This window comes from Mauremys reevesii, linkage group 8, assembly GCF_016161935.1.
Source record: "Mauremys reevesii isolate NIE-2019 linkage group 8, ASM1616193v1, whole genome shotgun sequence".
NCBI lineage: Eukaryota > Metazoa > Chordata > Testudines > Geoemydidae > Mauremys > Mauremys reevesii.
Window position 1 is genome coordinate 105,512,912 of NC_052630.1, and position 24,152 is coordinate 105,537,063.

Sequence of the window (24,152 nt, forward strand, 5' to 3'; positions counted from 1 at the left end):
ACACGCTGATTGGCTAATAACCCCAGATCCCGCCTCGTCCCTCGAACAGCTGATAGGCCAGACCTGTAGCGTCCGGTCCAAACCACACGGGAGGTGCTGGGCGCGAGTCTCGCTCCGATTGGCTCCTGCGCGCCCGGGAGCGGGCTCTGATTGGTCCGCGCGAGAGCGAAGCAGGTTCGCGGGAAAGCTGGCGCGCGGGGTGAGTGCGGGAAGGGAAGGCTCCGCGCGCGCGGCCCCTGCTGCAAGGCGCCCGCTCGGCCGGGGGCGTCGCTCTCCCCTGGGGGCAGCGCGCCCGGCCGGGGGCAGTTTCTGGAAGCTCCTCCCCCCCAGCGTGCGGGGTGCGCGTGGTCTCCGGTTCAACCCCCCCCCCCACGAGGTGTCCGACTCTCACACACACACCCCTGAGGTGCACAGGGTGTCCGCTTCACACACAAACACACCCAAGGTGCACGGGGTGTCTGGTTCACAACCTCCCCCCCCTCCCCCCGAGGTGCACAAGGTGTCCAGTTCATACACACAGGGCTGCTGAGAACAGGTTGGGGTCCCCGTGAAAAAAAATTTTGGCCCCCCCAGCAAGGGCGGACTGGCTAAACAGGGCCAGGGAAGCCAGGCCCCGGTAATTTGTACCAGTTTCCCCCCTCTCGTCGGCCCTGCGCCGTGCACACATACACCATGAGGTGCATGGGGTGTACAGTTCTCACACACACACACACACACGAAGTGTACATGGCGCCCGGGTGTCCAGTTCTCTCCCCCCCACTAGCATGCACGGTGGCAGTGGGAGGGCATGTGGGGTCTGTGGTCTGGGAGGGAGGTTGCAGGGGATGGAGGGTTATTGTAGCTGCTCAGGGCATAGGCGCCGACTGCGTGGGTGGTCTGGGGCTGGAGCACCCATGGGGAAAAATTAACAGGTGCTCCGCACCCACTGGCAGCCACGCTCCCCCCACCTCTTCCCCACCTCCTCTCGAGTGCCCTGCATTCCTGCTCCTTCTCCTCCCTCCCAGCATTTCTGCCCACCACCAGACAGCTGTTTGACAGCGCTCCGGGAGGAAGGGGGAGGAGCAGGGACACAGTGCGCTCAAGGGAGGAGTTGGGAAAGGGGGTGGAATGGGGGTGGAGCAGGGGTGGGAAGAAGCAGGACGGGTGTGGGTACTTGAGGGAAGGGGTGGAGTGGGGGAGGGCAGGGTTGAACACTTACCGTCGGGAGCAGAAGTCAGTGCCTATGGCTCAATGTGAGGGCCCTTGCGGGGGTCACCATAACAATGCCCCATTCACTCTTCTTTTCTCAGCCGGGTGATGAGTAAACTCCGGGCAGCAGCTCGCAGCGGGCGGGGACTCCAGCGGGGCGCAGGGGAAGTGAGGAAATCCCCAAGGAGGTGCAGGGAGAATGTATCATCCCATAAAGGTGAAACACTGCGGCTACAAGGATCTTATTGGGACACTGGAGTGAGGGTGACACCATGACGATAGTCACAGTGTGAACAGCTAGACACGTACCAAACGAGAGCAGGAATGAGCCTGGGTGCAAAGGGATGCTGGCAAATAAAACCGTATTTTGTAAATAAAACCCTGTCCATCATTGAGGCTGCACGTTATTCAATCTGACCATTGAATATGTTAATTCATGGCCGATCCTAATATCCTGCACTTGTGCAGCCCCATTCTCAATGGAGCCCAACTCTCTGGATGCCAACCTGCACCTTAAGTGGTGCTAAAATGGCATGGTGAGGTTCCTGGTTTCTTGTCTCTCAGTAACTGCAGCTCAGCTGTGCTCAGTTTACAAGTACATATACATTTCCTCTAACTGCCAGCCCTGCAAAATCACCTCTGGGATGTGAGAATCAGTCTGAGCTGTTTCTTCCTCATGCGCTAGCAATGACCAAGATGTCACAAGGTGAGCTTGGTTAACTAGTCTGCTGGTGTTGTGTGAGCTGGATAGATTGCAGCTTCCTCATACAGAGGTGGGTGAGTTCTGCAGGGCTAAGAGCAGTAAAAAGGAGTTGAAAGCTTACTTTAGTCATTGAAATCAGAAGACTGAGCTCTGATACGCGCAGGGAGTTGACAGTCATGTTTTCAGAGACATGTAACATTTTAACCATAAGTTCCTGCTTCTTCCTTTTTTCAACACTGTTTGTTGTTGCACTTCCAAAAGTAGACTGGCTGGTTTCTGGTCAGTTTCTCTGCCTCCTTCTCTGCTAGCCCCATGTTGTTTGTCTGGGCTTCCTCGCCCCTGATGTAAAGTACACTCTGTAGTGGGCATGATAGTTGAGATCTCTTAGCCAGAAGCTTATTTTGGTTAATGCGTCCAGCTGAGCACAGAGAACACAGTCAGAGAAGTGTACTAGTTAAGTGTTGGCATGCTCCAAGTTGTACGAGACATACGGAAAAACAGTCCCTGCCCTGATGAACATGCAGTCTATGAGACGACAAGATGCAATGGGAGACCCAGGTAAGGGTGGTAAATTAGAGGCTTTTTTGTTTTTCTTTCTAAGCTGACCTGTCTCTCCACTTCTGTAATGTTTGGGAGGGGAAGGCATTTGATGAGGGCCAGTATTTGTGAGTCTGGTAGAAGTGAGGCTTTGGGGGGAATTTGAGATTGCAGAGGTCTGGCGCACTGGGACCGGATGAATCCTAGAGACAGCTAGTGAAAGCCTTTTGGGGCCACACCCTTCAGGGTCTAGTGCAGGCTTGTCTAGGCTATTTTCTTTGTTTCTACTGGTTTGTCCAGTCTGATGGAAAGACCTCCTTTGCCTCAGTAATGAAAGAACAGCCAAGCCCTCCCCCCCGCCCTCCCCAGCTCCTTTAACCACTGGTCCTGTCTTCTGACTGGCATTTAATGTCTCCTTGCAGGCAAGCTTCCTCCAGTGTCTGCCCAGCAATCCACGTACCATCTCTTCAGCCACCCAGCAGAAATCGAGGCCTTTCGGAAGAATTTGCTCTCCTGGTACGACAAATGCAAGCGTGACCTTCCCTGGAGGAAATTGGTACGGCAGGAGTGGGTCACCACAATACGTGGTTGGGTTTCCCCCAGTTTAAAAGATGCTGCCATGATGATCAAAGCACTGTCCTTCCCTATGAACCTGTCAGGTTGCATTAAAACTGAAGGGGCATCTAAAATCAGATTGTATCTTTCTCTGCTGATGTGGTTTGTTTCCTTCAACTTGGGTCCTACATGGAAACTAGACATGTCAGTTTCACCATGTGTTTCTAGTCATAGAATGTCAGGGTTGGAAGGGACCTCAGGAGGTCATCTAGTCCCACCCCCTGCTCAAAGCAGGGCCAATCCCCAGATAGATTTTTGCCCCAGATCCCTAAATGGCTCCCTCAAGGATTGAACTCACAACCCTGGGTTTAGCAGGCCAATGTGCAAACTACTGAGCTATCCCTCCCCCTCAGTCAGTGTCAGCGTCAGCTTTTCATCCTTGGTCCCATCTATTGGGTTTGAGCTTCTAGTGCTGCAGGGAGGGTTATTTATCCTTAGCCACTGACTCTTTGCTTGCCTGTTAGTTTGTATTCCCTTGTCACTGCAGAATGTTCTGTTGTTCCCACCTTGTGCCAGCCCCAGCTCTCACCTCTATCCTTGCTAAGCCCACAGCGGTGAATGGTGACAGTGCATTTGCCTGTTCCATGGTGGAATAGCTGGTGTGATCAGAGATGAACTTTCACCGCTGTGCTGAGAATTCTGTGGGGCCACCATTGTCCCATTTAAAACTCGCCAGTGCTGGTACCTGTGTGTGGGGTGGGGTGTGGGTGGCCTTAGGGAAGGTTTCTCTGTTGGGGTTCTAAACGTTCAGGATAAACTTTAGCTGGAGAAGCATCTAAGAAAATGTATGAAATCCCTCACGCCAAGATCAAGAGAGATTGCAGCCAATTTTGTGTTGGCTTTCAATGGTCAGACCAAATTCAGCATTAATAGAAACCTTTGGGGGCCAATCTTTTCTTTAATTAGTATCTAAACTGTGCCTAGAAAACAGGTAGTTGCTCACCTTTTCTTATTTGCATATGCAAATATATGTTTTTCATGTGTTTATGCAAATGTTTCCTGTGCGTCTTAGGCCCCATTGTCTGAAAAAGTAGCCCTAGCCCTGACCCTCTAGCCTGGTTGGGCATCTGACCTTCCTAAGAAACTCTGCAAGTACAAATCAGACATGCATCCGACGAAGTGGGTATTCACCCACGAAAGCTCATGCTCCAATACATCTGTTAGTCTATAAGGTGCCGCAGGACTCTTTGCTGCTTTTGCAAGAACAAAGTGCTTTCCAAGGAAGGTTTTGGATACAGCTGTTTTCAGGTGGCCAGTAGCAGCTGGAAGTGCAAATCCCGGCTCTCTTGGGACTCCTATAACTCCTCCATTTAAAGAGCTCTTATATCTAAACTGAGTTACACTTACAAATTTTGTCCTCTGCCATTATTTGAACCAGGGCTCAGATCTCAAACACTTTCCAAGAGGAGCTGCTCTTCTGCAAACTAACTGGTGTCATTCCAAACACTGGTAGCGTCTCACTAGTGCTGAATTTGACTCTCTTTAGTGCAAATTACCCTGTCCAAATCAGGTGTGCATCTCCTTTCCTTTTCCCCATCGCTCCCTGAGCAGAGTCCAGAGCTGAGAACTCTGTCCAGTTCCCTGAAATTCCCTCTGCCTTCTCTTTCAGGCTGCAAGGGAATCAGATGCTAACAGAAGAGCATATGCAGGTGAGACAGAGAGAACACGGGCTGTCTGCTTGGGCTTCTTTTCTCAGGCAGAAGGTTTGTCACGGCATATCGTCTTTGCCTAGCACGACAGAGTTAGCAGGGTGCAATTGTGGGGGATTGCAGCTTCACTGTGGAGAAAAATACCCTGAACAAATGACGCTGCTCTCCCAAAACCAGATGCAGCCCAAAACTCCTCTGGACTCTTTCTGAAAGAGGCCAGCAGCGTGGCCCTGGCAAGGACCCAGCATCACAGGGATGAAGCTGGACAATGATGGTGCCACCCCCTTAGGCTCAGCTGGCTGGTCTGAGAGATGCACGAGAGCAGCATGATACAAATGAGGAGAAAACTGATTGCCAGTGGATCTTGTGGGCAGTAACTTTGGATACGTCAGTGGCCTCAATTCTAAGCTTGCTTCAGGTATAAGAGACTAGTGCAAGCCATGGGAGGCTCCGCTTTCGCCCCAGAGAGACCTGGTGCGTAGGGACAGGGCAAGGTGTTGAACTGGGAGGGGGCCTTCCAGTCCCCCATGGTGCTCTCGCTTTTCCTTTGTGCCTGCAGTGTGGGTGTCGGAGATCATGCTCCAGCAGACGCAGGTGGCTACGGTGATTGACTATTACAACAGGTGGATGCAGGTGATTGTCCTTTGTCTCCTCGTCCTGAGCCCTGAATTTCTGAGCGTGTCTGAAACCGCGGCCATTGCATGTCTTGTCCCCGGCCTGCGGGTCAGCCACGCGTTCGGTATCGTCGCGCTCTGCAGACCCGTCCTGTGCCAGCGAACAAACCTCTGTTTCCTTTGCAATGTAGAAATGGCCAACGCTGCAGGCACTCGCCAAAGCTTCCCTGGAGGTGAGAATCCCCCATGGCAGGGGCCTGAAAACGCCCCCACTGATCTTTAATCCTGGGCCCTTTGCGACTAGGCTTAACCGCTGGCTGTGTGTCTTGGGAACAGGAGGTGAATGAGCTGTGGGCAGGACTCGGCTACTACTCGCGAGGGAAGCGGCTGCAGGAAGCAGCACAGAAGGTATCCCGGTGGGGGGGCAGTTGTGGAGGGAGGGGGTATTTCCTACGTCCCTCCTCTCCATGCTAGTGCCCGCTGGCCGATGTGGGGGGAAGCCCAGTGCCACGGCTCCGTCCCCAAGTGCTAGCCAGAAGCTCCGGAGCGGAGCAAAGCTGATGTGCCCAGCTCACATTGGGAGACACCAGGTCCCTACTCAGCTCCCCTCTCCCCTCAGGTGGTGTCCGAGCTGGCAGGTCAGATGCCTGCGACGGCCGAGGAGCTGCAGAGGCTGCTGCCGGGAGTGGGGAGATACACAGCAGGAGCCATCGCCTCCATCTCCTACGGGCAGGTGATGAGAGAACTGGCGCTGTCTGTGTGCCAGCGTTGTCGCGGGTGTGTCAGGCTGTGCTGGCCTCGGATTGCGTCGGGTTTCACGGGCGCCTCAGCCGATAGGCGGTTTGGGGAACATGCCTCTCCCTGGGGCTGCCGTTAGCAGCTCATGGCCCCTCCTTGCCCCAGGGCAGTTCCAGTGCTACTTGCAATGTTCCTCCTGCCTCTCTGAAAGCTGGGATCTCCCAGGGGGGTCTGGGCACTGAGAGGAGCCTCTTGCTGCTGCTTGGGCATGGGAGCCCAGACCAGCTCCAGCCACCCGTGGCGCATCCTCCCAGGAGACTTGCTTGGCCTGGGGATTGCTGATCCCTCCAGTTACCCCTCCCTGGGACTGGCCTGGCCAAATGCCCTCCCCTCCTAGGGGCACGAGCACGCACTTGCCCTGAGATGCTGACCACTGCTCTTCTGTCTCATGGGCCAGGCGACAGGAGTGGTGGACGGGAACGTGATCCGAGTCCTGAGCCGGGTCCGATGCATCGGCGCCGACTCCAGCAGCCCGGCTGTCGCCGACAGACTCTGGTAGGGAATTGTTCTCGTCCCAGGAGGCGAGGGGGCGGGTTGTATTACAAACAGGAGTAAAGTACACCAGGGTGGGCCGGGGGAATCGGTCAGGGGAGACAGCTTTTCACCTCTGCTTCCCACGCCGTTAGGGCAGTCGCTTGCCTTGCAGCCCAGTGGATGCACAACAGACAAGCAGTAGCCCAGTGGGCAGGCAGTGGCTGCCTTGTAGGCCCATACAGGGAGTAAGCAGGGATTGGATCAGCCCTGGAGATGAAATCCACCCCCAGCTGCAGGTCAGCATCGTGCCTACTGGTGCATGCAGCAGCGCAGTCCCCTAGGCAGCACTGGAGACCAGCGCTTAAGAAGTACCGTCCAAGCGCCAGCGAGAACTGTCCCAGAGCGGCCGTGTCGCTAAGCAGGGGCTGGGATTCTCGGCCGATCTAAGCAGAGGAGGAGCCAGCACGTGGCGGCTGTAGCCGGCTTTCAGGGGTCACTGACCAATCACGTGCTCTCAGGCGCTCGGCACGGCGAGAGGCGCCTTGGAGAGTGTGGGCCTGTGACCGTGTCTGCTCGTTGCACCAGGGGTTCCCCCCAGCCTTTTCACTGGCTCACTAGGCAATGAGATGGGCTCTACAAGCCAGTGCCGGCTGCCTCTAACTGCCATGAAGCTTGGTCTGCTCCCATGGATGGGAACCTGGGGTTCGCAGCCCCCCGATCCCCACTGTCGGAGAGAGCCATCACTGGGATGAGGCTGCGGGGAGGTCCTGGTCCTGGGACTCCACGTGGCTCTGCTAAGGTAGGAAGAGGGAGCCTAGAGCACTAGTCACACTAGCCCAACGTACTAGAACAGGAGCAAGCCCCAGTGGTCGAGAATGGCCCAAGCCCCCTCCGCCCTGGGTCTAGCCGGTATCCGGGTCCTGAGCCTCTCCCCAGCGGCGGGTAGGGCGAGTGAGTGCCTGTTTGTGCACCCTGTGGGGGTGCAGGGCTGTTCCTCTCCCAGCTGATGGGACCTCCCCCCCGTGTGTTGTAAGGGATGCTCCTCTGGTAACCATGCCTGCCCAGCCTGCCACTTCTCGCTGCTCTTCGTCGTAGGGATTTGGCCAATGCTCTGGTCGATCCAGCCCGGCCGGGGGACTTTAACCAAGCCATGATGGAGCTGGGAGCTACTGTGTGCACCCCCAGGGCCCCGCTGTGCATGGAGTGTCCTGTGAAGCACCACTGCAGGGCGCGTTGCCAGGTAGGTGTTGCGCTTTCTGCATTCAGCTCGATCCCAGTAGGTCAATGGTCTGTATGTAACCCCCGCGCCCTACTAGGAAGGGGGGGATCGAGCCCCTAGTCCCATTCCCTGCTTTCCCACCGCCTCCTTCTGCACCCCGAGCAAGTCACTTCCCTGCCTTGGGATTCCCTCTGGGACGGCTTCCCGAGAGCTCACTTCGACTCCGGGTTCTGTCACTCGGGGATTTTTATTGGGCACACAGCAATGTTACGCTGAGCCGAGTGGACTCAAACCGGGGGGCGTGGATGCAGGGTACATCCCAGATCCAAAATTACACAGAAACCCTCTTCCTTTATGTGCATTTACAGATCACATTGCATTTCCTATACGTTGCATCACACAGTCTGGGACTGGCTTGGTTATGTGGTAGGAACCAAGCCCTGTTCAGCACGCTCTGTCCATCCATGACTTACTCTTTACTTCAGCGTTACGTTCCAGGGTGATCCTGGACGCTGTGGTTTTTCCCATTGTCAGTGGTTCCCTGCGGGTTCCTCCTTATCGTAGCTAGCACAGACGTTCTGTCTCCAGCCTGCTGATCCATTTACCTCCCTAATCCTGTCTCCCGAGAATGGAGGCCTCATGCTTGTCTAATTATGCCAAGCCCGCCTACGCTCTGTAAACTGAAGGGGGTGCTCTGGGGACACACACACACACCCCCACACACCCGGAGATCCCTCTATGACAAGCTGCTGCTCTTTGGGGTTTTGGTTTTGGAGCTTGGGAACTCGAGATGGAAGAGCTTGGTGGGGTCATTGAGTTGCACCCCTGGGGCTGGCCCAGAATCCCACCCTGTGATATCGCCAGTGCAGGGTCCAGTCCAGGTTTAAATGACCCAGGCTATTCCTGCCCTTCCTCTGGGCAGGCCAGTTCCACAACCTGATCCGTCCCAGCGGTGGGAAACCTTCCCTGATAAGTGATCCGCGTTTCCAGCTAAATGCTACCTATAAACCATTGGCCCTTAATGTCATAGGTTCCTGGGGCCAGAAGGACTGTTTCATTGGATCATCTAGTCTGAGCTCCTGTCTCGCACAAGCCAGTGAATTTCACCCGGTCACCCCTGCTCGAGCCCAGCCAGTTGCGTTTGGCTTAAGCGCAGTTTTGTCGGAGTGTAGCCAGCTGTTCCGACTACACTCACGGTGTTCAGGAGACAAACTTAGCCAGACGTATTGTCCGAAGACAAAACAGTGCAATATGGAAAGGAGACGTACGCAGCCTCTTTCCAGGGAGCGGTTTGTATCTCGCAGCACGTTCACCTTGCGCAGGAGTGTGCTTCGGAGACGTGCATCTCAACGAGCTTTAGTTACAGGGTGCTTGACAAGTTACAAAACTCAACAGCACTAAAATCCAGCACACCTTGTTTTGGTCTGTCCTTTTCCTGGCTCTCTTTTGGATGCCACGATCTAAACCAGCTGTCTTCAGAGCTGCCTGCACTAGGATCTAGAACAAGCATTTCTTGTCTTTGGCAAGTTCTCCGTTAGCTAATGCCAAAGCTGACTGCGGCTTTGCAAAGAGTTATGAGATACTCAGCATGAGTGAACAGAATTGTAGCAAGACCGTAATGCATTCAGTTAACATAACTTCCCAACACACAGATAAAATGTGCATTCTATTAATACTGTGTGCATAATACCCAGGCTATGCCTAACCTGTATGTATTGGCCAGTAGCATCTTTCGGAGAGGCATCCAGTCTTGATTTAGAGACATCAAGAGATAGAGAAGCCACCACTTCCCTTGGTAGTTTGTTCCAGTGGTAAATCACCCTCACTGTTAAAAAGCTTGTGCCTAGTTTCTCATTTGAAACTTCTCACTCCTTTTACCGGGCTGTCCCCGGTTCCCCTCTCCCTGTGGTGTTTACGCCCTTGGATGTATTGTGTACAAGTTCCCAGACCTGTTCACACGTCAGCTAAGCTCCCTTCTGACTCATGGCCACAGTGTCTTTGGGTTCCCACGTCTTGTAACGTGTCTTCAGGGGGCAGTTTGGGGCTGGTGCCAAATACAACACACGCTGCAGCGTGCTGCCAGGTTTGAAATGGCATAAGAACGGCCATACTGGGTCAGACCAACGGTCCATCTAGCCCCGTATCCTATCTTCCGATAGTGGCCAATGCCAGGTGCTTCAGAGGGAATGGACGGAACAGGGCAGTTTTGAGTGATCCACCGCTTGTCATCCAGTCCCAGCCTCTGGCAGTCAGAGGTTTAGGGACACCCAGAGCGTGGGGGTGGGGCCCTGGCCCTCCTGGCTAATAGCCATTGCTGGACCTGAGGCCTGTAGCTGACCCTGTCCTTCCTTTGCAGGTGGAGAAGGAGCTGGAATTCGCCTCCAAGAGGCTGCTGGGAAAAGCCGCCTCCAGTTGCTCCCAGGCGCCTGACATTGAGGAGTGTGGTAGGTGCTGGCCGGGGATCGCCACCGCTTGCCATGCCCCGTATGGAGAGCACGTCTTGACCCCTAAGCCCCCGGCGAGCTCTGAGCTGGTGGGGAAGCCGCGCCCTGGGGCACAGAGCTGTGGGGGCAGCATGGCGAGAGGCAGCAGCGGGGGCCGGGCGGTGCTGCCGTGAGCGGAAGGGCTCCTGGCGGACTCCTCTGCTGGCTCGTGCAGCTGGGGTGCCCCAGCTCTGCTGGGTTACACTGTGGGGATTAGTGTCACATGGAGGCTAGTTTGGGGCATGCAGTGATTTGCACGCAAGGAGACGTTAAGGCAGAGTGTCTTGCCCAACCTCTAGGGGGTCCCCCCCACACCTCCTTGGGGCGCCTCGTCTGGCTGATCCTGGACTCAGCTGGTGCCTTCTCCTTGGGAGCTCTCGGGGCTGGGGTAAGAGCATCAGCCGCGGGTGATGGGGACCCCAGGCCTCCTCTCCTCATGCCGTGAGCAGGGCAGAGGTGCAGCCCTTGATCCCCAGGTCTGATCGGGGCCGGGGCAGTGACACGGACTGACCTGGTGCCGCGTCTGATTCGCAGCCGCCGCAGGCAGCTGCTCCTTGTGCCTCCCTGCCTCGGAGCCCTGGGACAGCAGCCTCGGGGTGGCCAACTTCCCCCGAAGAACCGCCAAGAAGCAGCCCCGGGCGGAGCGGACGGCCACGTGTGTGCTGGAGAGGAGAGGCCCCCGGGGGGAGCCAGAGTATCTGATCGTGCAGAGACCCAGCTCCGGTAACTCGCAGCTCGGGTGTGCGCCAGGATGGGGATGGAAAGGGAGGCGTTGGTGTCTGTGGGAACGGAAGGATCGCTGCCCCGTGGGACTGGGGGGCAGGGCTCACTTATCCCCGGGGGCCAGTGAGAGAGAGAGCCCCTCACTGCTGTCTGACCTCGACAGGCATCAAACACCCACAGCCAGCCCTCCTTGGCTAGCGGGAGGCAGGGGGGAACACGGGAAGGATCCCTGCGGGGAGACCCCCACCGGGGGCTCTGGCTGGATTAGAGAGGTGAGCATCTGAAAAAAACAACCCGGAAACGTCCAGAAAAAAAGGGTTCTTTCCCCGGGCCCGATATGGAAAAATTGGAAAGAAGCTGGTTAGATGAAGTGTTTGCTCTGAGTGACCAGGGGCAGGATTACGAGGGTGATGCTGTTACTGCTGCTCTTCGGTACTTCAAAATGCTCTCAAATAATAACCAATAAGTATTTAACATGAACAAAATGTTTCCCTGGCCACATGAGGTTCTCCTGTATCGACGTGATCAGGACAGATCTATTTCCATACTGCTCCTGAGCCCAGAGGACAGAACCTTCCTTTCGGTTTACAACAAGACTGACGCGTTCTGTGCTCGGTATTTTATACAGTAACAGCTGTTTTATCCGGTACTTTGCCAGCCGGAAAGCTCTATAAACCAGCATTTCTGACCACCATTAAAATGCCAGTTTATAGTCGGTTGCTGCGGGGCCAGCAGGGGGCTGGGGTGCAGGAGGGAGTTTGGAGCACGGGCTCTGGGAGGGAGTTTGGGTGTGGGAGGGGGGCGCAGGGTGCCGGATCCAGGGGCAGCTCACCTCGGGTGGCTCTCCACAAGTGGTGACCTCTCTCGGCTGCTCCTAGGTGGAGGCGCGGCCAGGTGGCTCTGCCTGTTACCCCTGCCCCCACCCCAAGCACTAGCAACGCAGCTCCCATTGGCTGGGAACCGTGGCCAATGGGAGCTGAGGGGGCGGAGGCTGCACGCAGAGCCACTTGTGGGGAACCACCCGAGGTGAGCAGCCCCTGGATCTGGCCCCCTGCACTCCCTCCTGCACCCCAACCCGCTGCCCCGAGCCCCCTCCAGAGACCACACCCCAACCCCCTCCCTCGTAGTTAACCAGCATTTTTCACTTACCGGCACCCCCCTTCCCCCAACATGCCAGATAAAACAGCTTTTACTGTATATTGTTTTCCTATTTGCCAGCAGGCGAAAAACAAAACATGTAAGTACCTTTGTGTGCAGCTACAGTCCGTCCCCAATGCTAGGTATGTTTCTCATTGTTACTTGAATCAAAACTAAAGAATTTATACTTATTTATTTCATAAACCTACCAAACAGGACTTCCTCGTGTGCTAACTAAATTGTACGTAATACATTTCACATTCTTGGAGAAGTAAATAAAGCTTAGTTTTGATAAACAAATAACTACTTCAGATCCTTTGTCACCCCCAATTTCCACTTTTTTCCACCCCTCTCCCCAATGGCTTTTTTTCCCCATGACTTCAAAATTTCCAGAAATTGTCCATCCCCAGTCTGGCTACAGCAGCGTAGGCGCAGGGGCTGTGCAGGGCGATTGGATGCAGGGCCCGAAGGTGCAGCCGTTATGTCAGTAATGATCCTGGCTGCAGAGCGGGAGGGGTGATCCGTGGTCACGGGCACCCCAAATCCAGCCACTGGCAGCAGCACAGCTCCCCTGTGCCTTGGGCTGTCTTTGGGGGCTCCTTGCACCCAGCTTCCTGGGCCTGAGCCTGCTGCCTCTTCTCTCGCTTCCTGCCTGTGTGGCAGAGACTTTACAACAGCAGTTTAACCTCGTGAGCCCCATGCCTGGTCTGAGCAATACCCTCAGGCATCTGGAGCGCTGTGTTGCAATTGACGTGTGGGGGAGGTGATCAGAGGGACGTGATCTTGAAGGGACAGTATCCCGCAGCCGGCCAGGGCAGGAAATGCTTGGACAGCCAGTCGAGATGCGCTCTACCCCAAGAGGCTTTTCCTAGCCCTGACCCTGGCCTGTGAGCAGAGGCACGTTGGGCCCTGGGTGTGCTGGGACCCAGCTGCCGCCCGCAGCGCCCTTTGGAGATGGAAATCTGGCTGTGCCGAACGTGGCCTGGCTGCCCATTCCTTGCTCTCCCCCAGGCTTGCTGGCGGGGCTGTGGGAGTTTCCCAGCCTGGCCTCGGGGCCGGGGCTGAAGGAGAAGCAGCAGAGGGAGGCGCTGTTGGCTCACGTTCAGGCCTGGGCAGGAGAAGCCGTGGCAGGAGGACGCCTGCGGCATGTTGGAGAGGTAAATGGGGCCACGCGTCCGTCCTGGGGCGGGTAAAGGGTTCGTGGCGAGTGGGGCAGCTGACGGGAACGCAGACCAGGCCTGGCGTAGGTCCAGGCCATCGGGGGCCGGATGGGGAGGGGCTGCGGTGCTGGGCTCTGATGCGAGTCCTCCGCCTGCAGCCGGGAAGATGGCGCCCAGGGTGCGTCAGCTGAGGGCCAGGAGGCCAGGGAGCGGCGCTAGGGAGTGGCAGAGCAGAGGGTCCCTGGAGCCCTCCCCTGGTTGGTGGTTCTCCTCTGCTACACCCCCCCCTTATAGTCCCCCTTACAGCCCCTCCGCAGCCACCGTCACCCTGTCGCTCAGCGTGGATGGCGCTCGGCTCGCTCGCGGTGCAGCCAGAGGGGGGCGCCGTCGAGCAGCGAGTGCTTCCCCCACCTGGGGCTGCAGATCTTTTCTTCTGCGTTCCAGGTCAGCCACGTCTTCTCCCACATTCACCAGACGTACGTGGTCTATTCGCTGCTCCTGGGCGGGGAGCCCGAGACGGCCTCGGGCGGGCGGGACGAGATGCCGGAGCGGCCAGCGTTCCGGTGGGTGACACAGGCCGAGTTCCAGAAATCGGCCGTCTCCACTGCTATGAAGAAGGTACTCGACCCCCCCACACACACACACCCTGGGATCCCTGGGAGTGGGGGGAGGGCCTCAGCCCTGTGCATTCCCCACGGGGCTCCTGGGAGTTGAGGGGAGAGAGCTAAGCTTTGGGATTGCTGGGAGGGGGGGGCTCATCCCTGCACACGCCCTGCCCCCCACTAGGGTCACGTGAAAGGGGGCCAGGAGCCAGCCTGGAGCTGTGGGAAGGGGCCTGCGGTGCTCCCCCTTCCTCCAGTGCTGTCTCTCGAGGGGTTAGCCGGCCCTCTCTTGTGCTTCCCCTAGGTCTGGAAGGCGTGTGAGCGGCAGAGCTGCGAGGGGAGGGGACCTGGCCAGGTGAGTGTGTCTGTGCCGTGTCTGCCAGGGGGCAGGTGAAGCCATCCGGGCCGGCCCTGGAGCCCGCAGCCCCCCATCGTGCAGGGCAGGCTTCTCCGTGATGCTGTGCCTCAGCCCTGGCCGGGAGGGGGTGTTGCTGGCCCCCCCCCCGAGCCTTGTCCTCCTCGCAGGCTGTCAGCTGGGGGCCCCCCTCCATCCTCACTGGGCTCCCCGGGCCAATGGCAGTCGCCCCACGTGTCTCCGTCCCTGTAGGGCTGCAAGCGGAAACGGGGCGCCGATCCCTCGCGCGCCGGCCAGCGGAAGGTGGAAGCAGACGGCAGCCTCCCCCCGAGGCAGCTCTCCCTCGACGCCTTTCTCAAGGCCCCCGCTGGGGAATGACCGCGGCCTCCTGCTCCGGCCGGACCCGCTCGGACGGCACCCAAGGGTGAGGCCCGTCTGGAGGGAGGGAGGCTCCCTACTCTGTGTTGCTTGGGCTGTGGCGTCCCGCCCCAGCCAGCTGGCAGCTCTGCCGGGCCTGGCACCCGGCTGGGGCAATGCCAAGTCACGTGGACTCAGCCCAGGGTTATACGAGGCCCCCCACGGTCCGTTGTTCCCTGCACGTCTTTCCTGCAGCCAGCCAGCCCCCTGCTCTCTCTGGGGCTCCCCTCTAGCGCAGGCTCGCTGGTGTTCCAGCCGTCCCCACAGACCACTCCCCTGGGAGGCTCCCGGAGAGAGGGATGCCACAGGGCAGTGTGGACGTGAGGCTGCCCAGTGCGGTCTCGCTGCCCTACGCGGGGAGTTACAGGGAACGTCCTGCCAGCGTGACAGCCTGGGGCCTGCACTTCTTTGCTCATCCCCGGGGCTGGGCTGGGCTCCTGGCTCGCTCCCAGGGCCACCGAGCGGCTGTCGGGTGGGGCTGGGCTGGGCTGGCTCGAGCCAGTGGCAGGTGAATGTCTCTCTGCCCCAAGGAGCGATGCATTATTCCCTGTCTGGACGAGCTCTGGGGGCCCTGCTGCTGCCAGGGGACAGTTTTGTCCATTCAGGGCGTCCCAGCCTTCTGGCAGGTGCTGTTCGTGGAGCTGGGTTGCCCCTTCGGGGGTGAGGGAAGCCCACACTCCCACCATCTCCTGAGTAATGGGGGGACCCGGGGCTCTAGATGCAGGACAAAGTGGAACTGAACAAAGTGCAACTACTGTATTTCCAACATTGCCCATCTCCTCCCAGCAGCCCCGTCCCGCTGCTCCTGGGACACGGAGGGTCCGGAGACCCAGCGGACCCGGAGGGCGACGTTGCTGTTAGGCCACGGAGCGGTTTGCTGCTGGCCCTGCCTTGTACGACGGCTCCTCTTCCGCCTGCTTTTACTCACAGCTGAGGTTTTAATAAATCTGAACTTTTTCTACAAGCTTTTAAAAGTGGGTTTTGGCTCCATTTCATTGTAGCCACCTCTGAAAACACGCTCCGGCCGCACCACGAAAGGGGATGCGAATGGCACGAAGGGCCTGGCCCCAGCTGCCAGGCAGAGGTCACTGGGCGACCGCTGGAGCTATGGTGCAGGAATCGTGGCAGCTGCTGTGAGCAGTGGGGAAGGAGCTTTGTGTGCCCTGAGTGCCACACAGTCCCACCCGTGGGCAGCCTGGCAGTGCCCCTCGAGCAGCCTGCCTGGTGTAGAGCGGATCAGCAAAAACCGACCTGCGGTGGCACCCGCCGGCAAACAGCAGAACTGCAGGGATTCTCTGCTGAACGCATTTAACTCAAACCGGGCAAAGTTTTGGGGCCAAATGGTTTCCTCACCAAAAAATGCCATGTGGGTCGACCTGAGCTGCTTTGGAAGTGGGTTGAGCTGAATCGGCGTATCCAGGCAGAGCTAGGCTGGAGTCCTTAGTACAGTCAATTTCCCGTCTAGACAAGTCCCTCAGTGAAAACCCCCAGTCTCCCTCCCTGGGGGCTGTTAAGGTGAGCACCTCTGCTGGTCAGCTGTGGGGTGTAGCAGAGGTGGACTGGTGGGAGCGGGGACTGACATCAGAGATCTGCATAGGGCACCAGCAGCACCCCTCAGGACCCCCAGGAATGAACTCGGTGCTCACATGCAGTGTGAACGCCGTGGCAATCCCTGCCAAGCAGGCGGGCCGCCCTCTCCCACGCCAGCCCCAGGCTGTCCTTCAGCCGCAGCCCCTCGGTGGCGCATTGCAGGGCTCTGCACTGGGTAGCACAGACCTGGCTCTTTGCAGAAGCAACAGGAAACTCAGTTCTCAGTTTAATGACTAAACTCAAGTGAACAATACGACGCTCGCCCCGTAAGCGAGAATCCCCTCGCAGCGAGAGCGGCAGGAGCGTGAGGGAAACCCAGCCTGGGGGAGAGTCTTGTAAATCGGACCAAAAACCATTAACGGAACAAGAACGTGGCAACAGCTCATTCACGAGGGGCAGGCGCTGGGAGGTTAGTGCCTGTGGCATTAACTGCCTGGCTGCAGGGAGAGCCAACGCGCCGGCCCCGGTGAGGACGCCACACTCATGCTCCAGCCAGGGGATTGGCCCGTGGCGCGGGGGGAAAGGGAGAGGATTCCCCGCCAGCTGCCTTCGCAGAGCGAAATCCCTGCGGAGCCACTTGGGAAACTGCTTCCGTGCAAAGTGAGAACCAGCAACAGGAGTAGTGGGGAGGGGGAACTGTCCTGCCCTGGAGGGAGGGAGGGGAAGAGGACGTGGGCTCTCCAGCAGCCAGCCCCTCAGAGGGAAGGGTTACAAACATGAATAGTGCTGAGATTAATACAGAGCCCGTTCTCAGGCCAGCCGGGATATCTGCTCCCAGGGATGCCCCCCCCTTCACCTGGTCATTCCCATTGACTCTGCTATACCGTCCCCGCCGTGTTGCTGCCAAATGGCTGCCACCTTCCACCCCAGGGGTGGCCACAGCGGTTGCCGGACTCACGGTCCCTAAATCCACCCATAGAGCTTGTGGGGTCCGAAGCCGCAGGCTGAACGTTGGCCGTAAATCCAGCTCCTGGCCCAGGGAGCAGGAAATCAGAATGAGCCAATCCAGCCATGCCGGGGCAGGGGGCGAGGGTTGGCAGAGCGGGGCTGGGGGAGGGGCAGGGTTTGTCTCTGGGGTGGGAACATGGGAACTACCCCGTGAATCCCACCCATCAAGGTGGATGGCACGTCCCAGGGAGCTTTTAAGTAGCTTCCAACCTCCCCCTCTCTGACCAAACAGCTGGTCTGGCTCTTCCTCCTCTCTCCTGCCAGGGCAGGGCCATCGCCTGGGGCCACCACTCGTCCTTCAGTGCAGCTGGCCAGGCAGCCGGCCGCTGGCCTCCCACTGTTCCCCAGCAGGAGGCGATGGCCCAGCCCACCGGGGAGAAGGCGAGGCAGCCGGGAGGGGGTTCTCTACTCCTGCTTGTCCAGATAGGCCTGCACGGATTTCCACAGGGCCCGGATGTTGCCCTCCCCAAAACCTGCGGCCCCCCGACGCTCAATCAGCTCCAGGAAGAAGGTCTCCTCAGGGAAGATGGGCTTGGTGAAGATTTGCATCAGGTACCTCCTCTGGCATGCGCTGGAGCCCCTGCCGCCTCCCTCCCCGTCCCCAGCCAGCTCGGCGTCCAGCAGGATGCCATGCTGGGACAGGAGCCAGGGGTCCTGCCCAGCCGCCCGGATCTCCTCCGCTTTGCCCACCTCGCTGTAGTAGGCCTGGGGGGGCTCGACGAACCGCACGCCGGCCTGCGCCAGGGCCCGGGCCGTGGAGACGATGTCCGTGGTGTAGAGCCCGACGTGCTGGATCCCAGCGCCGCCGTGCTGCTCCAGGAAGGCGTCCACCTGGTTCTTCCCTGGCTCCGGCAGGGACTCGGCCAGGACGAACTTGCAGTCGTCGACCAGCCCGGGCTCGCTGCCCTTCCCGTACCGCATGGTGGTGAGCCGAAGGCCCACGCCGTGCCCGTGGATTCGGTAGCCCTCGGCCACGTCCTCCTGCCTGTTCACGATGAAGCGCCGGAAGCCAAAGCAGTGCTGGTACCAGTCCAGCACAGCCCGGGTACTGCCCCGTGAGCAGGCGTAGGTGATGTGGTCGAAGTGCGTGGCCACGGCCGGGTCCCGTGGCCCCTCAGGGACGTCCCCCGTGGCGCGGAAGCCAGGCAGGAACGCCCCCCGGTAGCGGGAGCGATCCAGCAGGGTGTGGCTGATGTTCCCCACGACGGATCTCACCACGCAGTAGGTTACGGAGCCGCTGTCGTCAGTCACGTCGGTGGGCGGGATCGCCAGGGGGCAGCCCCGCTCCTGGAGGCGTCGGGAGACGCTGGGTACGTCCTGCACCTCAAAGCACACGTTGGAGGCCGTGCTCACGGGGTGCAAGGGGCTGACGTCGTAGAGGAATTCCCCATCGCTGTGGCCCAGCACGGGCTGCTGAGCCAGTGCGGGCTGGGTGGGGTCGAACGGGAACGTGTGGGCCGGGGGGGCCTCCCCCAGCCTCTCATTGACGAGGAAGACAGCAGCTCCTTTGCGGAGAGCCAGCTGCCGGGCGCGCGCCGTCACCCGCTCCGCGAACAGGTGAAAGCGGAACTTGCCCACCAGGTCGCTGACCAAGCCCGTCCCGGCGGGGACGTGGAAGGCGATGTGGGACAGCCGGCTCAGAGAGGCAGCCATGGCGCAGTGGGGTCAGACCCACTAAGCTCTGCGAGAGAGAGAGAGACTAGAGCAGCTATCCCAGCGCCCAGGAGGGAGCGAATCAGTCCCCATTGTGCTGTATGGCCCAGTGCTCTCCGCTGCCCCCTGCTGGGGTCAGAATCAACCCCCATTGCGCTGTATGGCCCAGTGCTCTCTGCTGCCCCCTGCTGGAGTGAGACTCATCCCCCATTGTGCTGCATGGCCCAGTGCTCTCCGCTGCCCCCTGCTGGGGTCAGAATCAACCCCCATTGTGCTGTATGGCCCAGTGCTCTCTGCTGCCCCCTGCTGGGGTCAGAATCAACCCCCATTGTGCTGTATGGCCCAGTGCTCTCAGCTGCCCCCTGCTGGGGTCAGAATCAACCCCCATTGTGCTGTATGGCCCAGTGCTCTCCGCTGCCCCCTGCTGGGGTCAGAATCAACCCCCATTGTGCTGTATGGCCTGTGCTCTCTGCTGCCCCCTGCTGGGGTCAGAATAAACCCCCAATGTTTTGCAGGCCCCTGCCATGCCAATTACTATGGGGGAAGCTGATGTCTTGCCTGCTGCACAGAAGCTGCCAGTATTAATGTCATAGGAAGGAGAGGCACAAAATCTCAGCCCTCGTCTACACTACAGAGCCAGGTCGACATAAGGCTGCAGCCGATGTAAGTCCCCCACTACACTGACCTAAAACCGCCCCCTCCGCAGGAGGCACAGTGCTTAGGTGGGTGTAGTTAGGGCGGCGCAGTGTCCGTGTAGACACGGTGTTGTTTACATCGCCTGTCAGCACCACGTGGAGCTCACAGCTGGGAACCCCGCTGACGGGCGCTGACCGCCCGGGCTCTTGGCTCCACACGGAGGTGTCAGTGCCTGGCAGCGGGGCTCCCACTGTGGGCCCCCACACACTGCCCCACTTCAGTTGATGCAAGCACTCCACCATCGGCAGGAGTGTCGTGTGGACATGGGGCTGTCACCACTGCACTCCAGGGCCTCTTCCAACTTCACAGCAGCAGCTTCAAACCCACTAGCACAGCGGTTTTCAACCTTTTCCTTGGCGGACCCCTACACAATTTCGACTGGAGGTGCAGAGCCCGTTGAAAATCTCAGACACGGTCTGCGGACCCCCGGCGGTCCAGGAACCACCGATTGAAAAACATCACCCTAAATGTTAGCAGTGTGGGGCCCCTGACTCACAGCGGAGCAGTTCTGATTCTGCCCAGCAGAGAGCAGCGCTATTCACACACATCAGCTAGCAAGAGCACCAATGCCAGCGTCAGCTGAAATTAAAAACTGATAATAAGCGGCAGGGACTGTCTCTTACGCTGCATTCTACGACGTCCGGCCCAATTATTAATCTGTGTAATGGCAGGACCTAGCAGCCTCAGCCACGGACCACAACGGGGCCTAGATCTCAGATGTAGCCTCTAGCAGCAACCACACTGCAAATCATCAAAAAATCCCAACTTTTCCTCCTCCGCTTCCCTCCGGGTGCGTTTGTCTTTCCAGTGTCTCCTGCTTAGTCCGGAAGCTCTTTGGCGAGGCACTGTCTGTCTAGGCCAGACGGTTTCAACCTTTTTTCATTTGCAGACCCCTAAAAAATTTTGACTGGAGGTGTGGCCCCCTTTGGAAATCTTAGATACAGTCTGCGGACCCCCAGGGTCCATGAAGCACCTGTTGAAAACCACCCTCCTAGTGCGTCTCACACAGCTCAAACGACAATATCAATCCATAACGGACACTGATTCAGCCAATTTCACCAAGTTTCCTCTATCCTGCTTCCTTGGGTCAGTGAAATCAACACTGATTCCCTCCAGGTTTGGGGCCTGGGGGCTTTACGTTACCCACCGTGCCTCCGATCAGACTGGCTCCTCCACCCCTCCTGACCTCCACACAGGCTGGTCCTGCTCAGAGCTCCTTCATTGCAAAGCCAGGATCTGTGCACGTCTCCTCTCGCCTGACCCGCTCAGCATCCACTGCCCACAAACCCTGCTGCTGCCTCACCTGCGATGCAGTACCACTGCCAGCGACCGCTGGTGCCATGCCCTGCTGCCTAGGCGAGGGCCAGCAGCCACATGGCATCCCCAGCCATGCTCTGCAGGCAGACAGCAAAGAGGAAATGCCAGGGACAGAGCCATTCTGCTGCGAAGGGCAGGGGAGGACAGGCAGGAAATCCAGCAGGCTGAGTCCCCCCCCACACCTTGCAAGGAGATGGCTCAGGCCCCAGTTTAAAGGGCCCCAGGGTGAGGGCGCTGGCTGGCTTGGGCGGGGGAGAACTGAGAAAGAAACAGCCCAGTTAGAAAATGGAGCTTGAAAAGAAATCCGTGCCCAGGATATGATGTGGGGGGCTGGACTCAGGGCCCAAGGATGGTCCTTCCAGCTTGGATTGGAGGTTGCTCCAGATAAACTGTTTCCTGGTTTCAGAGTAGCAGCCGTGTTAGTCTGTATCCGCAAAAAGAACAGGAGTACTTGTGGCACCTTAGAGACTAACAAATTTATTTTTTTTTGAGCTAGTGAGTGAGCAGCAGCTCACTTCTTCTTGCATATAGAAACACACAACACAGACAGAGATATATACACACATGACAGGGGAAAATGAAAAGGTGCATACCACATACCAAAAGAAAAGTCTAAGCAATTGATCAGCAGCATCAGCAAAAGGAAAAAAAACTTTGAAGTGATAATTAAGATGGCCCATAGAAGGTGTGAGGAGAACTTAACATAGGGAAATACACGTGTTATGCGGCTGCCGGGAGGTACCAGTGAAATCCTGCCCGGCTGCCCCCGTGGACGAAAGTGCCAGGTCGGAGCAGCAGATTGGAGGAACAAGAGAACAGTGTTAGCAGGGGATGTGGGATAACAGACCCAACAGGAGATCGGGTTTAAATGAAAATGTAGGAAAATGAGCTGGGGGAGGGTGTGTGTGTGTGTGTGTGTGTGTGTGTGTGTGTGGCTGCCCTCTTGTTGTTGGAATTGGAACTGCTCAACTGTGTGCTATAGACCCTGTACTGCAACTAGCTAGGGGAGATTCTCCTTTAGCCCACGTGGTGGGGGGCTTGGAGGGCCAATGCTTCCAGAGTAGGAGGCGCTGAGTCCCAGTGGAGGTCTGAGTGGCCCTGGAGCCCAGCAAAGGGGTTGGAAGGTCAGGGAAGTGATTGATTGTCAGACTCCCCCCGGAAAGGCTGTGGTGTTGGTGCTGGGTACCCTGGCTGCTCGGGGCTGGAAGGAGAAAGCCGAGGGGTTGTGCCCACCATTAGCAGGAGCTGTGAAGGCTTGTTCTTAAGGCAGCGGTAGAGGGTATTAGAGAGGAGTGAGCCGCTTTAGTGAGAGGTTAAAGCCTGTCTGGATCTGGCTAGCTACCCCTGCTTGCTGTGCTGTGCTGCTGACGCTGGGGTGGGGCGGGGGACCTGCCCCTATCAGTGGTGGGGCTCGCTCAGTGGATTGTGGAGGGGGGGTCAAGCCATTTGAATGCTCTGGTAGTCGGGGTGTCTCTGGCAGGAGGAGCTGGGCCTGGCCCATGACAGACCTTAGACATTCCCCCCGACTCCTTGCTCCTGCACTAGGACAAGCCAGACAGGGCCGGCTCTAGACCCCAGCGCGCCAAGTGCGCGCTTGGGGCGGCATTTTGCCGGGAGGGTGGCAGGCGGCTCCGGTGGACCTTCCGCAGTCATGCCTGTGGGAGCTCCACCGGAGCCGCGGGACCAGCGCACCCTCCGCAGGCACGTCTGCAAGAGGTCCCCCGGAGCCGCGGGACCAGCGTGCTTGGGGCGGCCAAATTCCTAGAGCCGCCCCTGAAGCCAGAGAAGATGCCGCTCACCTCAATTCTGCCCTGAAGTTCCCAGCCCCTGCTCAGCAAGGCCAGTCCTGGGTTCCCCACCCCCAGCTCTGCAAACACCCCTCCCCTGACACACACAATCCCCGTCTGTTTCCACCCGGGCCTCCCCCACTCAGCTCCCACTCAGCTCGATGCAGCTCCGCTTCGACCTACAGCCTCTGAGCTGCTTCAGCCCAGCCACGGGCACCAGCCGCGCAGATCTGCGAGGTGGTTCCTGCTCCGCCCTGGCTCGGCTGGGGCTGGGCCACTGGGACACATGGCAGCGGATATTCCCCCATGTTCAGGGCTTCATTTGAGCTCGGGCTGAGCACGGGCACCTCTGGGCCTGCCAGTTCAGGGCTTGCCACAGCAGTTATGAAAGTTAAAAAAATTGCTTGAGCCCAGGCCTGGTTTCATGATGAATTAAGCACTGTCTGTGTGGCTGAGCGCTCAGAGCGCTCCCTTTAACGCGAATCTTCCGCCTGGGACCCCTGGCCCCTGGCCGGGCGCTGTTTGTCATTGCAGTCGGGGCCTCAGGTTCAGAGCAGAGCCCTTCCCCCGCGTATCACGTTTTTGCACAGAGCCCCCTGCGATAGCTGCTCAAATATTTGCTGAGAGCTCACAGTGTGTTTCCCTTTCCCGGTGGCCAGGCAGCGAGTTTCCCCTCTCTTCCCAAGTGCGGCCATTATTCAGTGTAAGCTTCCTTGCTGAATTCCCCCCCCAGGTAAAGAGAGAACCACCAATGGGGGGTTAATTTAGGTGCTAAGCCCCCTGGTCACGGTTAATGCACCGGCAAAGTGGCAGCAGATCTGTGTTCTTACCCTGTCTGACACGCACGTCTCGGAACGTGGGATAACTCTCAGCCCCTCTGCCTCAGTTTCCCCACTTGAGTCACCCTAACTGGTTCCTAGGCCATGTCCTCTCCCCAGCCGGCTCCTTCCCTGCTAGTAGCTTCCTTCCCCAGCAGGCAGCCCTGCTCTCTGAGCAGCGATGGGCCAAAGTAGCCCCTACCCCCCAGCAGCACCCCCAGGTTTTCGCTCCCAGGCCTGAGGGCGGAGGGATCCCTGTCTTGCTACCTGGCGAGGCAAACCAGGCCAGCCAGGCACAGCAAAGTGCCAGCAACTTCCCTCTCTCCAGCCCTTTGAGAGCAAAGCCCTGCGCAAGGGGTTACATCACCCACCAGTGGTGTGCAGCCACCTCTGGGGCAAACCAGAGCAGCTGTGTGGAACGGGAGACAGCAGAGAAAGATCCTGCATCGAGCTGAAGCTGCGAGTGGGGCTGGCTGGAAGTGTCGACGCCGGGACACCAGGGTTACTCTCCTCCTCGGCTTGCCAGCAGAAAATTGTGGTGTTGTCTTGGTGCTGGCTCCTAAGACCGCCTGCTACTGACTCAGCCGTCAGGGTCTGCTGTGGGTTTGTCTCCCATCCCAGCAGTGCCACCCCCCGCCCTGCTTATCTGGCAGGAGCGGCCCCACTCCC

General features: G+C 58.4%; 2 protein-coding genes across 5 annotated transcripts; one reads left to right on the plus strand and one right to left on the minus strand.

Annotated features, from left to right (window-relative positions):
* The first annotated feature begins 10 nt into the window (after positions 1 to 10).
* MUTYH (mutY DNA glycosylase) lies at positions 11 to 15,983 on the plus strand. 4 transcript variants are annotated; one of them, XM_039484564.1, is made up of 17 exons: positions 11 to 199; positions 1,290 to 1,405; positions 2,851 to 2,984; positions 4,653 to 4,692; positions 5,252 to 5,325; positions 5,498 to 5,539; positions 5,643 to 5,714; positions 5,926 to 6,039; positions 6,502 to 6,599; positions 7,674 to 7,818; positions 10,154 to 10,241; positions 10,815 to 11,003; positions 13,152 to 13,297; positions 13,745 to 13,918; positions 14,207 to 14,257; positions 14,510 to 14,681; positions 15,464 to 15,981. In XM_039484564.1, exons 2-16 carry the CDS (start codon positions 1,297 to 1,299, stop codon positions 14,633 to 14,635), a joined length of 1,602 nt encoding a protein of 533 aa, XP_039340498.1. In that variant the 5' UTR covers positions 11 to 199; positions 1,290 to 1,296; the 3' UTR covers positions 14,636 to 14,681; positions 15,464 to 15,981. The 4 variants fall into 4 exon arrangements, with proteins under 4 accessions (XP_039340498.1, XP_039340501.1, XP_039340499.1 ...); XM_039484567.1 differs by having other exon boundaries at positions 62 to 199; positions 15,461 to 15,983; XM_039484565.1 differs by lacking the exon at positions 11 to 199 and adding an exon at positions 220 to 338 and having other exon boundaries at positions 15,461 to 15,983.
* Positions 15,984 to 16,541: 558 nt separating this feature from the next.
* On the minus strand, positions 16,542 to 20,949 carry HPDL (4-hydroxyphenylpyruvate dioxygenase like). Its single transcript, XM_039484568.1, has 2 exons — positions 20,865 to 20,949; positions 16,542 to 18,893 (listed from the first exon to the last, which is right to left on the minus strand). The coding sequence occupies exon 2, from the start codon at positions 18,863 to 18,865 to the stop codon at positions 17,618 to 17,620; it is 1,248 nt and encodes a 415-aa protein (XP_039340502.1). The 5' UTR covers positions 18,866 to 18,893; positions 20,865 to 20,949; the 3' UTR covers positions 16,542 to 17,617.
* Positions 20,950 to 24,152: the final 3,203 nt, after the last annotated feature.

Bases quoted from the DNA above. Each gene is read 5' to 3' on its own strand.
- HPDL (XM_039484568.1), bottom strand. From the start codon at position 18,865: ATGGCTGCCTCTCTGAGCCGGCTGTCCCACATCGCCTTCCACGTCCCC.
- MUTYH (XM_039484564.1), top strand. From the start codon at position 1,297: ATGAGTAAACTCCGGGCAGCAGCTCGCAGCGGGCGGGGACTCCAGCGG. The intron at 5,715-5,925 runs GTATCCCGGTGG...CTCTCCCCTCAG, and splicing joins TGCAGGAAGCAGCACAGAAG to GTGGTGTCCGAGCTGGCAGG. The intron at 7,819-10,153 runs GTAGGTGTTGCG...CTTCCTTTGCAG, and splicing joins ACTGCAGGGCGCGTTGCCAG to GTGGAGAAGGAGCTGGAATT.